Below are 15,613 nucleotides of genomic sequence, written 5' to 3'. Positions count from 1 at the left end.
AGGATTTCCGAGATAAAACCTATCCTATGTCCTTTCTCGGGTATCAAAATATATCTATACCAAATTTCATGCAAATTGGTTCAGTAGTTCAGGCGTGATTGAGTAACAGACAGACAGACAGAGTTACTTTCGCATTTATAATATTAGTATGGATTTTGGTGTGACGTGATAAGAATAAGTATTCTTTTCAAATTATGAAAAAAGCTGGTCGCACTTGCTATATTTTCAAAAAATATTTTCAATAACACTGCAGACATTTAAAAGGAACATCATGTTCATTCAATTTTGAAAAAATCTGCATGTTGATTACGTGTATGTAAAGTAATATCAAATCATTACTATAACTATAATAAATAACCATTTGACGATGTCCATTCGTTTAACTCGTACAGAAAATAAAGGTTTCTTTCAGTTAATTCTAAACAAACATAACCCTTCATAAATCTAGTCATAAGGGTAACCCTTGCAAATAATCTTATTACGTATTCATATTGATTCAATATACACCAAAACAAACAGAATAATTGACGACCCGGTTGAAAGATGTTGTAAGTACATAAATAAATATTGTGTTATGAATATTTTTTTAGTATGCATTCGGTATTCAAATTTGTGTTTATCGCATATTTTACGAGGATATTATGGCTATGAATTTAGCATTATATATCGTAAAGTGTCTGGAATTCTTATTTAAGCATAGAAGAACCGATTTTAATTGTTTACTGCAACAAAAAATGTTAAAAAATCACACTCAAGCTGTAATTTTTGAAACTATCTTCAAACACGAGAAAGACGAGAAAGAGTAGTCATTACGACTCTTTCTCGTCTTTAAACAGACCCTTGTCAGTGAAAAAAGAAATTCCAAACTTTTGCGAATACAACGTATTTTTAGCTAATTTCCCTGCGCAGATGTAATCTCACGGGCAACCCTCCGAACATCCATCTTACAATGTATCCAAGTAATACCAAAACAAATTCGAAGCCGAAAGGATTAACACCAGGGACGTACCTCTGTAATAAGGGGCCCCGTATTATTTTAAATATTAGTGTAAATAAAAGAAAAAAACAAGTGCCTAAGTAAAAAAGTCGATTAACTTCATAAAAATAAATATTGAATGTTATTATTGATTACAATAATTTATTATCTATAAAATGAATCGCCATGTGTAGCTCAGCGTAAAACTTGAGAATGGCTTGACCAATTCGGCTTTGACGTTTTTGTTAAGGCATAAGGAAGGTTCTTATGAAGAGAGAGAAACATGAAACAGGGGCAATAAGACCGAACGACGTCTGCTGGGGCTGGGGCCAGCTAGTTATAAATAAAATAAAAAAGAGCGCGTGTGCCGAGCACACGTGTCAGAAGTGAAACTTCTTTGGCAACAGTCAAAGATACCAAAATCATAGCCTTACTCCATGACATGACGATTTCTATGACGCGACCTTGAAATTTTACTCTCAACGCTCCTAAAGAAGTTTCACTTTGATAATATAAATTTAATGGGCCCCGAAATTGTTTGATACAGGGCATCCTTAAGGTATATTACGGCACTGAATAACAAACCGACAATCGATCATTCGCCGACATGTTTCTTTGTGTCACCAACAAAGGTTGCTTTAATGAACAGTGCTCTTGATCTAATACGCAATAAGGTCGATGTGTGACCTTTGGAATTAAATATGGACTGTTTGACTTATGAAATCGTTTTAATATGTTTGTTTGTGTAATTGTGTTTCTGCAAACCATAGATAAGAGTAAGAACGACGACGACACGACGAAAGAAACTAAGTAAGAAAGGTATATTTTATAAAGGTTATTGGTTATTATCTTTTGCAATAAATGAGTTCATTTACAGTACCTACAATAATCAAAATGCTATCCATTTTTATTACCTGACTATGAGTGTTTTAGCGCTTTTTGTAAAACGGTAATTCTATTTAATGTAATGTACTTATGGACTAAACTAACATAATATTATAGTTTTAATTTTCTTTTCATTAATCTCGTCTCTGCAAAATTTCTTACTATAATAACAACAGTTAACAAAAGCCTTTCAAACTAACTTAATTGTGGCAACAATAGTTTTTAAATTCAAGTTAGATGGAGATAATAAAATAACAAAATAATAAAGTTAACGAAAACCTACATATCTCCTTATTTCACAGCTATTATCTGATAATAACTCGTTAGGTAACGAAACAATGTAGTTGAATAAATACCTACATAATATAATCTTATTTCACAGCTACTCACTTCGATAATAACTCGTTAAAACACGTAATCTTATACTTTCAGCGTACATTGGCTTCAAATTCATTTGTTCCCTAACACGCGTCTAACAAGGTACTCTACGGTTACTATAAGATAAGCTCGGTCTGCCTTAAGCTGCTGTTACATGCAATTTTATTAGTGTGATTATTTCACATTTTTTTTTTGAGTTTAGCTGATAAAAAACGTCTATGTCCTTAATTATCTATCTATTTATCTACAGTTTATACATGACTAGCTGTGCTCCGCGGTTTTACCTGCAGTGCTCCGCTCCTGTTAGGCTTAGCGAGATGATATATAGCCTAACCTAACCTTCCTCGATAAATGGGCTACCTAACAGCGAAAGAATTTTTCAAATCGGAAAAGTAGTTCCTGAGATTAGCGCGTTCAAACAAACAAACTCTTCAGCTTTATAATATTAAAGTGTAGGTTAGTGATTGAACAAGGAATGGCCTATCTATGCATTTAAAATAAAACGAATATCTTATATAAATCAAAAGAAATGAACACACTAACAATATCATAATCATCATTGAATCTAATTTATCACGATAACTGACTACACGTACCATGACTATCTCCGACATATACATTATGGAAGTTATAAAAACTCTCCCTCTCAACTACGAGTTTTATAACTACATTGTTACCCTATGTATACTTCAATCTTTAAAACTACACAACGGATTTTGATTCGATTTTTTAATAGATAGAATGTGTCAAGATATATAATTTGGCAAGTTTTCTAGAAAGCTAGCAAAGTCGCGAGCGGTAAGTTGAATATATTTTGTCACGAAAACTGACCAAACTATCCTACACTGTCCTTCTCTACTACGAGTTTCATACAGTATAAAAGTTATCGCTCGTGTACCGAATGTATAGTCGTCTTAACTCGTTATAAGGAGGTTATACATACAACTTAGCCGGGCCTTTCACATCCGCCGACACTAATTGCACTGTATCCGCCTGGTATATTGGATTTTATACTTATACGTGTTTCAATATCGAGTTTAGATTAAATACCTGTGGTGAAGAACCAGAATGGTTATGTTTTTAACGAGGTTCTTTACAAGTTTGTTAACCGGCAAGATATTTCTAGACAATTTTCTTGTATTTTGCTTTACTTTTATGTTAACAATTATATAGGTAAATATTTTTGGAAATAAAATATTATGAATTTAAAACAACTGAAACACTGTCCATGGTTGGGATAAAGTCTTTTTACTTCTTTGTTTTTTCGTCTGTGCAAATATTTATCATGTAAAGTGGGTAAATTAATTATTATATTATATTGTATTAATTCAGAGTCAATATTAGTTGAACTTCAATACGAATACTATTAACATCAATTAAAATCAAGACGGTCAGACAAACATTGCTCTAAACTATATTCAAATAAATAAATATTGAGCGTCTAAAACGTTTTCGAGTTCTAACTGTATTATAACATTAATCATTTAATTAATAAAGAAATAGGGGTGGCACCGTCAAAATTAGACCTTTATCATTAATAATTCAAACAAAACTTAAGTTTGTTTGAGTTTTAGCAACATTTACGCGAATTTGAAATCGTTTGAAGTTGAGAGTTGATACGGATTACGGTTATTTGTCTTTTTGATCACTGATCTATAATTAAATAGTTTTAAAGGCTTTCAGGGTTGCTATCGGCCGCAATCGAGCAACCGAGCAAATGTTTGTCTGTTTATTTATTGAAAGTTGTATTGAAACTAATATTGGACTTATTATTAGATGAGATGAGTAATACGGGGTATAGGGGTCGTATTGTGTGATATTGTAACTATATATGTATAGAAAAGGATTAAAAATGGAAATTCTGTACGTGACTCGGGCATGTATGCGATATTGAAATACATACAGAAAATGATATGAAAGGTTTATATGGAAATATGGTCAATGATTATTTACTTTTTCATTCAGCTTTTTTACAAATAAGAATAAATGCCAAAAATATAGCTATTTCTAAAAATTAATACCCTATCTTACTTATCTTCTTATATATAAAAATGAATCGCAAAATGTGTTGGTAAGCGCATAACTCGAGAACGGCTGAACCGATTTCGATAATTCTTTTTTTATTATATTCCTGGAAGTACGAGGATGGTTCTTATGTAGAGAAAACGTAAACATGTACCACGGGCGAAGCCGGGGCGGACCGCTAGTAATATTATAAATGCGTAAGTTTATGAGGATGAATGTATGTATGTTTATTACTCTTTCACGCAAATACTACTGAAGCGATTACAATGAAATTTAGCACACATGAGGGTTACTTGGATTAATACATAGAATAGATTTAAACCCGGAAATCCCACAGGAACGAAAACTAAAAGAGTATTGAAAAGCACGTATATTTATATAAAACCATAAATAACTTGCTTCCGAAAAATAACAGCTGTAAAGTCTATAAGGAAATAGGGAATTTGTATTGACGGCGAAAATGGAAAACCATGATTTGAAATGCACATAAAAATAAGATTGAATCCTGATACGACATACAACTGTTTACGAGGTAAGAAGGAACCAAACATGTTATGTAAAACTTATTGAAATTTTTATTAGTTGTTGTTCTATTAAACAATTTAGTCAAAGACAAACAATACATTGTTAAACAAAAGAATGTACCTATCAAGTAAATGAAGACAACATAATGCAAATAGAATAACAAAGGAATTCTAAAACACACAAAGAATTAATTCCCGTCTTGAATTTTTAACGAAACTTAGTACATTGACGCAAACATTGGCAATGAGAATGCACTGCATGAAGACATATTGATTTTTTACCTTTTAATATTGGACGTTTGTTTCCAAAGAACTATTGTTGTAACTAGGAACTGAAAATAATATAATATGAGGATTCTTTGTAAATTGAAAGATTGTATGGGAAACAGGACACACAATAATTTGTCCCATATTAGAGTGGACAGGTGCTCTTTATGAAGTATTTTTTGTAGAACAAGAGAACCGTCTATACTCAACAGGGCCGTTTCTCAGTTTCGTAAAAACCTAATAGCAAAGATACTCTAAAAGTAGAGCTATAGTGTGTTCGGTGAATTGGTGGTTCTTAAACGACAAAACAAGATTCATTTTTTGATGGCATACTACTTTAAACATTTTTTTAGTTTTATAATGATACAACACATACCTTGAATTAGTATAGTCATTCGAAACAACCTATAAGAAATTCCATAAAGCAATTACATGGAGAAATGATTAAAGTACCAAGTAAAACAATATAGCAGTGTAGATGATATTACCATGCAGATTGCAGGCTGCATAAACAGAGCCAAGATCGCAGTATTAAATTCATTACCTCGGGCTTACAAAGACCTTGCGGGTTTTAATATGTTATTATTATTAAAGAACACACGCTGCAAATCGTTTCATATTCCTGGAAAGTTAAATGTAAGTGAATGTTATTGTATGTTTGTTCTATTAACTTTGTATCTTTGGCTCTTGATGGAACTGCATTTTAGAGGTTATTAAGCTATTGCATAGCTTCTATCGCGGGCCTTGAGCGCGGGGACCGAATCGGGAAATTCCGTAACGAAAAACCCTCACGCTCCCCACTCCGACGGGCTCGGAGGTGTGGCTTGAAGGCATGCTATGCAATAGCTTTACCGCTGCAGTCCCCGAGTGCCACACGTCTTTTTTTCTAAATTTTAGCTATACCTGATGATGGTGCTCATAAACCAATTGTAATAAAATTAGAAACAGAATAAAAGTGGAGCTACTTATCTATACTCATATTAAGAAGCTGAAGAGTTTGTTTGTTTGATCGCGCTAACTTCAGGAACTACTGGTCCGACATGAAAAAAATTTTCAGTGTTAGATAGCCCATTTATCGAGGAAGGCTATAGGCTATATTCATTACGCTAAGGCCAACAGGAGCGGAGCCATGTGGGTGAAACCGCAAAGTGCAGCTAGTTGTATAATTATTATATTTTTCACACACACATTCTAATTGAACAAATTTTTGCAATAAGCTAGCGAATTAAACGTTTGTTTATTGAAAAAATGTAAAACTATCTGTTAAGTAAAATATTGTATCGTACTAATTGTGTCTTTAATTAGAAATTATTTATAAACTAAATAAAGGTCGGTGTGGAAGGTCGTGCAAGAAATAAATTCGTGAGGATAATTTAAACACAATCATTAGTAATTCTTGTTATATCTTATATACTTATATAAGATCTGCAAATTTATATTAAATTGAGTACAAATGTATTTCTCATGTAAAACATTACTAAAATATTCGTAATTAATGAGTAATGTGTTGTAAGCAGGCACAGACAATATCTTTTAGATTCTAAATTAAATTCTAAGATAGAAATGTGAGGAATATAGCCTGCCTAAATATTATATAGTTATATTTATGTCATTAATAATGACAAAGAAGACTTGCTTTGATAACATTTGGATAAAATAAATTATAATAGTCCATAATTGTATTCGAAAAAATTTTTAGTTTTATCTAGAAACCTAAAATAAATATTTTATTATAATTATTCTATCATAAAATTGTTATTCCTTTTCTTTATTTTACGTTACATTTATCAAAAATAAAACGAGAGACATTATTTTAAGGTTGAATCTAATTATAAGAGCATTCTTTCAAGAACTTTGAATGGACAAAGCAGACCTTTAGAAATTTTAAACGGCAAAAAGATTGTGATCATAAAACAAAAGAAACTATTGAGATGGATTGTCAAAGGCAGTCATTGTTGGATCATTTAAAAATTTTCACGATCAAAAAGGTTTTATATAATACTGGTTGGAATTCTCGTTAAGAAATGTAATCCAACAATTATCAGTCGTTTTTAGTTCTGTGGAGGTCGTTCGACGTTATTTAGGCATTGAGATAATATTACTACGTATGGAGGAGACACCACGAACAAAATCTGTGCGCCATTTTTTTGCTCTAACTAAGTTTTAAAAATTATTATCTGGTTAGGTACTTACCGATTAAAGTTATTCCTTTGCACTTTTCCGTATTATTTGTATTATTTGTGTAATATCGTAACACACACGAAGGCATATTTGATGCGTTTCACTTTAAAACCATAAAAAATAAAACCGGCCAAGTGCGAGTCGGGCTCGCGCACAAAGGGTTCCGTAGCAGCAAATATAATAAATTACAGTTAAATCAACCTATCTCAAAAACTATAAGAGATACTTTGATCAAACCAAAAATCGTTGAAAGAGTTAATTAGCATGCATCACCTCTATTTTTTTTAGAATTTTATACCCCGTAGTTATAAAAATAGAGGGGGGGGACATACTTTTTACGACTTTGAGAGCTGATATCTCAAAAACCGTTCACTTTAAGAAAAATGTTTTTTAGAAAACTTTATATCATTTTAAAAGACCTTTCCATTGATACCCCACACGGGTATGTACATCGAAAAAAAAAATTTCATCCCTCAGTTACATGTATGGGGGGCCCCACCCCCAATTCTTTTTTTTACTATTTAGTGTCATATTTTTGTAGCGGTTCATACAACACATATTCCCATCAAATTTCATCACTGTAGTACTTATAGTTTCCGAGTAAATCGGCTGTGACAGACGGACAGACGGACAGACGGACAGACGGACATGACGAAACTATAAGGGTTCCGTTTTTGCCATTTTGGCTACGGAACCCTAAAAACCGCTCAACATACGCCACATGGCGTATGTTGAGCGGAACATAAGTGATGTAGGCGGTGTCGTCTCCATATGGCCGATTTTTCAATGCTTGGATAAAACTTATTCGTCGAATAATGTATATAAAACTACCATTTTAATAACATGTTGACAGTTTACGTGACATTTTAATAATATCGTGTAATACTTTATTGGACGGATAAGTTTTATCCAAGCATTGAAAAATCGGCCCTTAATCGAATAAACGAAACATAATATATAAAAATATCTATGCCACACGCATTCACTAAATATTCATGGATCACGTTAAAACGTTTATTTTACGACGGACAAAGATATTAAAAAAAGCTTTGAACCGGCAGCATTTTGCGGTTCATCCAAATAAATTGAGCGTGAAGTTTAGAATGCCCGAATAAATAGTCTTTGCTGACAGTAAAGAATGAATTGTGCAGGAATTCATTACACGGCTCCAGCGGGGATTGTGGCCTGTAGACGGCTATTAATAAACTTTGCCTGGAAATGCGCGGAATGCTCGTGTGTTTTTACGGTTTACCTCTGAGGAGCACTCCATTGCCTGTCACTTTTCCCGCGCTTGTAGAATATGCTCGTGTTAACGTTATAAGGGTGATTTTCCACCAGAGATGTGCAAGGATACGTAGCGAGGGATGTATTTGTAAAGAAATAAATAAAAAAAAAATCATTTATTGAGTACCAATACAGTGACATAAAATAATACAAACTCGACGATCGCCTCAACTAGGTATAAACCTGTGCTAGAGACGACCGACGCCTTCCACATTAGACTTAGCCATAGCCAGTATTGTACTATAGTCTATACAAATTTAAATTTCACTACACTATAAATAAATAAAAAATGTACAAAAACAAAAAATAAAAAAAGTACAAAGACCGGAATTAAAAACATTCAAATTTCAGGCATGCAATGTGTGTGTATGAGTATTTGAGTGTGAGTGCGAGTGCGAGTGTGTGCGTGTGTGTGTTTGTGTGTGTGTGTGTGTGTCTGTGTATGTGTGATTAATAAAATTATGATATGCGGTTCTTTTAAAGTGTTATATTTGCGCTTTCAGAAAATCTTCAGTTTCCCCGTAAGAGAGGGTAAGTAATAAGTTTGTTAGTTTGTTTTTCAGTTCAGTTAATGTCAAATTGCGAATGTTTAAGATTTTATTGATTTTGTTGTAAAGAAGTGGACCTAAGAAACCGTGGAAACGTTTAGCAGCTGCGGTGTGTACAAACCGCAAGTTAATAATTCTGTCCTTACGCCTCCTTACAATGCTTAATTCCTTCCAGTTCGTCTGCGTGTGAGTGGCAAAGAAATAAGTATTGCTTCAAACGCCAAAATAATATGTTACACATCCTCCCACATCTCTGGTGGAAAAGCAACCTAAGAACACTGCAATTTAAACGAATATTAGGAAATGCATGTGTTTTGTATGTATATTTGTAATATTTTCTTACAAATATACGTAGATAACACAGCTATCACATGAAAAGTACTGGACCGATTTCGAAAAATGCTTTCACCAGCTGAAAGCTACATTTTCTGACACACATAGGCTATTATTATTAAGATAGTTGGGCATATAAATTGTATTCCTTTTTATCCTGGGTCAATCTAGGATGAGCCGGGATGAGCGGCTAGTATTAATTAATAATGTAAAAGGAATTTATTAGTTGCCAACAATGTTTAATTAATAATTATTGCCAAATTTATTCGTTTACACAAATACTATAATGAGCAAAGTTTTGATTACCTTGTACATTTGTAAGGACATTTCAAAAAGCTTCTAAAGATTATTAGTTAGTTCAACGACTTTTTCGACGACTGACAAATTCGTTTAGGAATTTAATAAATATCTGAATAAGTGAATTAAGCAAATTATTCCAGATTTCTTGAGCGTTATTTATTCTTAATTTAATTTACTATTCAATACGTTTGATGGAATAATATGGATAGATTGAACGTATTCCTAATGGGTTTCGTAGAATAGACCTGAAAAATACGCTCAAGTCTTGTGAGTTTTATATTACCGTTGAATTTTAGAGTATTTTGCGTTATTCTTATTTAGCCTGTGTAATACAAAAGTATAACAGGTAGTTAATTAATATTAAATTTCACTTACACAAATTGTAAAATTGTTAAAGGTTGTATGGAAATAAAAGGCTTTTTTATTATTAATATGTACAAGAGTATGGTACAAACTGCCTTCTTGGTACAGTGGTTGACGCAATAGCGTAGCACCGAGGGGTCCTGGGTCCGATTCCCGGTGGAGACAAAGGGACACGGGACTTCACTTTTAATATAAAAAAGTAAATCGAATGAAAAATGTAAAACTAGCTGAAGTTTTGAAGTTGTGTTTAAAATATTGAATAAATACTACAGTGAAAAGAAACTTCGACATAAAACTAACAAATAACAAATTCCTACATCCCTCATTATTAATTAATTATACGAATACTACAAATTTCACGATACTGCGACCGTTTCGAAACTTGGCTTTATTTTCATATAAAACACAGAAGGTTCATTATCGTACAAATTCGAGTGACACTTCACATTAAAATAATAACGATGAATATTATGATAAGTATATTAACGAACAGGTACATGTTTTATTCGGTACAAAACAAGCGTTCCCGAAATAATCACATTATGGATGAACGGTAAATTAATGCTGTCGATGATTAAAGTAGCCGAAAGGCTGAAAATTCAATGCTTAATGAGTTACGGGAAGAGTAATTATAAATGTATATTGATATATTAACCAGTAACAAAAATGGTATGAAATGTATATTGTCATAAGATAAATACAGTTGGTTTAAAAATCAATGAAGCTATACTTGGTATTATTGTTTCTTGAAGCATTCAGGATTTTAGATAAAAAATAATTGTATTCTACAGCTTACCACTTTTATCTACTCTTTAATTTTTAATTTCAATACAAAAACTAGGGTTTTCCTAAAGGCGATGTTCCGAAACCGACAAAACTGTAACGCAATAAAGCTTTGATATGTAGATACTCTACATAATGTAAGTACCAAATTGAGTTTTTATTAATAACAACAACGTCCAACAAACTTGTTGTTATACAAATAATATTACAAAGCGGAATTTGAAGCCATGTTTTTGTGTCAATAATGAGCCAGAAAACATAATGATAATAACCCATAATTATTTATGACAGAGGAAAAAGTTGATAAAAAATATGATTATTATCTGTAATAAAAGACATCAATACGTAATTATTTAACAATCCAAATAAATATGAACGAAATGACATTCCAATTCTTGTAGACAGAAATCTATACATGGAATATCCTTACTAATATTATAAATGCGAAAGTAACTCTGTCTGTCTGTCTGTTACTCAATCACGCCTAAACTACTGAACCAATTTGCATGAAATTTGGTATGGAGATATTTTGATACCCGAGAAAGGACATAGGCTATCTTTTATTGCGAAATATGTACCACGGGCGAAGCCGGGGCGGACCACTAGTTTGGAATATAGCTTAAAATATATTTTGAGTCGAGAAATTTAATAAAATGTTTCATTATTAATAAGTCATGTACAATATAATATATTTTCATTACATAAATATTATCTACACATAAATTGACTAGCTTTAGACAGTAAGTGAGCGCGGGTCATATACAGCTGCGTAATGTGTAATGTGTTATGCGTATGTGCTTAAACATTATCTATTTCTGCCAAATTTCATACAGACCAGCCCCCTAGTCAAGTGGCTTTCTGTTAGCGTAGCGTTCAATAGAATAGACTACGAATGTATGAGATTGACGTAGGCTGTAGATAAACGTATCTACAGCTTACGTCAGTCTCATATATTCGTAGTCTATTCTATTGAACGCTACGCTAACAGAAAGCCACTTGACTAGGGGGGCTGATAAATATGTGAATAGTAGGTACTTGTACTATACAAATTTAGTTCTAATACTTTTTCTAATACTTATGTTTTTTTTCAATATCCTTTAAAACGTTTTAAACGAAAACTTTAAAGCAATTCTCACTCTTTGTAAGTTTGCGATTACAAATGTCAAAAGGAATGACCTTAGAATACTCCGTAGACAGAGAAACCAATAGACAAATTGATATCTTATGTCGCATTCACACAAGAAAAAGAGCAACTTATGCCGGTGTTGTGTAAAGAAATGAGAGAGAACGATAAAATTTTTTGTTTCACCCAGCGTGCCACTTTTTTCAAGAAAAGCAACCTACTTTGCTAAACAAAGTTTGACAGCTAACTATCGTCTTCCCTAAAAATATAGTTTTTACATGTTATAAGTTAGAAGTAATTCATTGTGTTTGGTTTTGCATAATTTAAACTTACCGTTTATACCTTATAAAATAATACCATGGTGCGGTGTAGTGTTAAAGGGTGTAAAAGTGATAGTGGAACGAAAATGCCTGGATTGTCTTTTCACTCGTAAGTATACAACTCTTTATCAGTTAATAGGCCTTCGTGATATTTTAGCGTGTTAATATATTGTGTATCACGTGCTGTTGACTTGAATACATTGTTTAAAAACCACAAAAATAACAATTATAAATTTTAACCTAAAAAATTTTGTGTTGCCAGCTTTTCTACAAATTGTTACCCACTATTATGGGAAATCTTAATATATATAAATCTCGTGTCACAATGTTTGTCCTCAATTGGACTCCTAAACCACTTAACCGATTATAATAGAATTCGCACACCATGTGCAGTTCGATCCAACTTGAGAGATAGGATAGTTAAAAACATGTAGGTACCACGGGCGAAGCCGGGGCGGACCGCTAGTAATAATATATATTCTGCAGTGTGTATTTAATTAAATATCTGAAATATTCAATGGCTTTTTCCAGTTTTCCTGGACCGGATAATTTACGAAAAATTTGGATTGTAGCTACAGGACGAACAGCTTGGAAACCAAAACCGTCATCAAAAATTTGCAGCAACCATTTTGAGAAAAAAATGTTGATCCAAAAGAAAAAACTTACAATGCTATATCCTTATGCTGTACCTATTCTGGTAAATATTTAGTGGCATATTAATCTTATCAATTAAAGTCTCAACTTTTATATGTTTTATGTTTTTAAAATTTAATCACCTGTAGAAAAACATTATTTTGTGCATTTTATTACTTTTATAGACATTTTATTATTATATTATTTTATTATATACTAGATTTCCGCCCGCGGCTTCGCCCGCGTTTTCAAAGGAAAACCCGCATAGTTCCCGTTCCCGTGGGATTTCCGGGATAAAACCTATCCTATGTGTTAATCCAAGTTACCCTCTATATGTGTGCTAAATTTCATTGTAATCGGTTCAGTAGTTTTTACGTGAAAGAGTAACAAACATCCATACATCCATACATCCATACATCCATACATCCTTACAAACTTTCGCCTTTATAATATTATAATAGGATATTATTTTACATTTATAGACAAATGTTAACTAACGAAATTTTTTTGAACTTCCGTCCTTATTGCACATTAAAAAAAATGTTTAAATAATTGTCGGTAAAATATTTCACTTTTTGGAGCCCTTCATATAAATATACTTAACAAGATCGCGCCATAAAAGTTTAAAAAATGTTAATACTTTGTTTATAATATTTTTTTCAAGTTAAGTAACTTGAACAAAAAACTAGAAATTTCTAGTGTTTTGTTAACTTGAAAAAATTTTTGCGGTTCCAGAAAGTATTACGGCAATCACCACCACCGCGACGCTGCCCCGCCGAAGACAATGGACACTCTTGGTTCCAACATTGAACCGGAGGGACGTAGTTAATTAAGTTAGAGATAATTTAAATGTAATTTTTTTATTACAATAAATTATTATTAAGTAAATTTCGTTTTTTTTTGCGCCTTCGCGGGTTGGTCAATATAATTAAAGTGTGTATCTGTTAATTTACGAAAATAAACATTATTTTATTTTATAAAAAATAATAAACAATCGAGTTTTCATCTGCATTATCATTACATACACATTTTCATATGGGATTATGATAATGATATATATTCAAATTATATAATATATAGGTATGTGTATATACATAATATGTATTACCCATCTAAAAGTAATATGTTTATTATATACTAGCTGCGCTCCGCGGTTTCACCCGCGTGTCTCCACTCCTGTTGGTCTTAGTGTTACGGTACAATATAGCCTTCCTCGATCAATGGGCTATCTAACACTGAAAGAATTTTTCAAATCGGAATCAAAGTAGTTCCTGCGAATATCCCTTCCCTACTCACCTTCACCCCGTCCCGTACTACGCCTCCTCATTGAATTATACAGTATACCTACTATTTTCTGTAAATTGACACTTTTAAAAATTCGTTATATCTTTTGAATGGAATATCGCGGACTTTCTTGTAGATATTGATCCATTCTATAATACCGTAGAACATTTTTTTGTTCTATCTTCAATAGATTCCGCAGCGCACGCGATGACAGAATTTTTATTAAGGATACATTATTGCATTTTTGGTAAGGATCTCTAATTTTTTTGAAAATGCAATATAGCCTATGTTGCTCAGTGAAGATGCAACTTTCTAATGGTGAAAGAATTTTTGAAATCGGTCCAGTAGTTTATGCGTGAAAACCATACATACATACATAATTACAAACCTTTCCTCTTTATAATATTAAGTATAGACATGTAAGTATGTATCTACATAATATCATTATGTGGATATCTCATTATTATCCACTTATGTGAATAATGATATTGAGAGATTTGTATCTTACAAATTGTGGGGTAAATTTTCCCTCATACGGTAACCCTAAATATTGTGACGTAATCTTTTCTATCCCTTTCTGCGACACGCATTGCCGGTGTCTATTGGATTCTCCGTCTACGGAATACTCCGTCACAGTCCGTGAACGATATCCCCGTAAAAAATTATTCTGTTACTTCTTCTGACAATTTTTCTTTTCTATCTTTGAATATTTTGCTTCCTTTCCGCTTTAATTTATTCAGTTTCTTTAATATATTGCATATTTTTACCTAGTAAGAATTTTATAACTTGAATTACAGATATATCTACATTTATTATATAGAAAATCAAGACGGTATGTTGGTTGTGTAATCTAAAACCTACGTTGAATATCAAAAACCGTGTATAATTTTGATAAATGGGAGGAAGATATACATCAAATATAATTCAGTACTGTTCTCATCCATAGACCCAGGCAGAACTCAAACAAGGCTCACAACAAAAATATTAATTTTAGTGTAATACACATACTTAAAACAAAAATTTTACACATCTTAAATTTGAGGCAATTCATTTCAATTACTTTATTAACTACAAGTATTTTAACCAATTGTATAACACAACTAGCTGTGCCCGCGACTTCGTCCGCGTGGAATAGTGACTGCATAGTAGGTGACTACTTAACTTTTATTGAATAAACACGTACTACCATAAATAATTAAAAGAACTGTTAGAGCGTATACGCATTATGCGGGTAGCCGTCCGGCTGACCGCAAGCACAATTATGTACGTAATATTCATTAATATCAATATCATACAGTGCGCATAGAAATGAATATTACGTACATAATTGTGCTTGCGGTCAGCCGGACGGCTACCCGCAATGCGGTTACCCGCATAGTGCGTATACGCTCTTAGTAAAATTTATT

The 15,613-nt window shown here is 32.5% G+C and overlaps 2 protein-coding genes across 2 annotated transcripts in view; one reads left to right on the top strand and one right to left on the bottom strand.

The window, feature by feature from the left end:
• Nucleotides 1–15,613, bottom strand: part of 5-HT2B (5-hydroxytryptamine receptor 2B) — a 101,081-nt gene that overhangs the window by 72,152 nt on the left and 13,316 nt on the right. The gene's annotated exons all lie outside the window — the stretch shown is intronic.
• On the top strand, nt 12,046–13,875 carry LOC149909940 (THAP domain-containing protein 6-like). Its single transcript, XM_090118604.1, has 3 exons — nt 12,046–12,399; nt 12,822–12,987; nt 13,659–13,875. Exons 1-3 carry the CDS (start codon nt 12,329–12,331, stop codon nt 13,731–13,733), a joined length of 312 nt encoding a protein of 103 aa, XP_089974730.1. The 5' UTR covers nt 12,046–12,328; the 3' UTR covers nt 13,734–13,875.

This window comes from Colias eurytheme, chromosome 3 (assembly GCF_061535395.1).
Source record: "Colias eurytheme isolate Ceu_HAF_F1 chromosome 3, ilColEury1 Martin Lab GWU primary, whole genome shotgun sequence".
In the NCBI taxonomy this organism is placed as follows: domain Eukaryota; kingdom Metazoa; phylum Arthropoda; class Insecta; order Lepidoptera; family Pieridae; genus Colias; species Colias eurytheme.
This window is presented reverse-complemented; position numbering and strand designations above follow the sequence as displayed.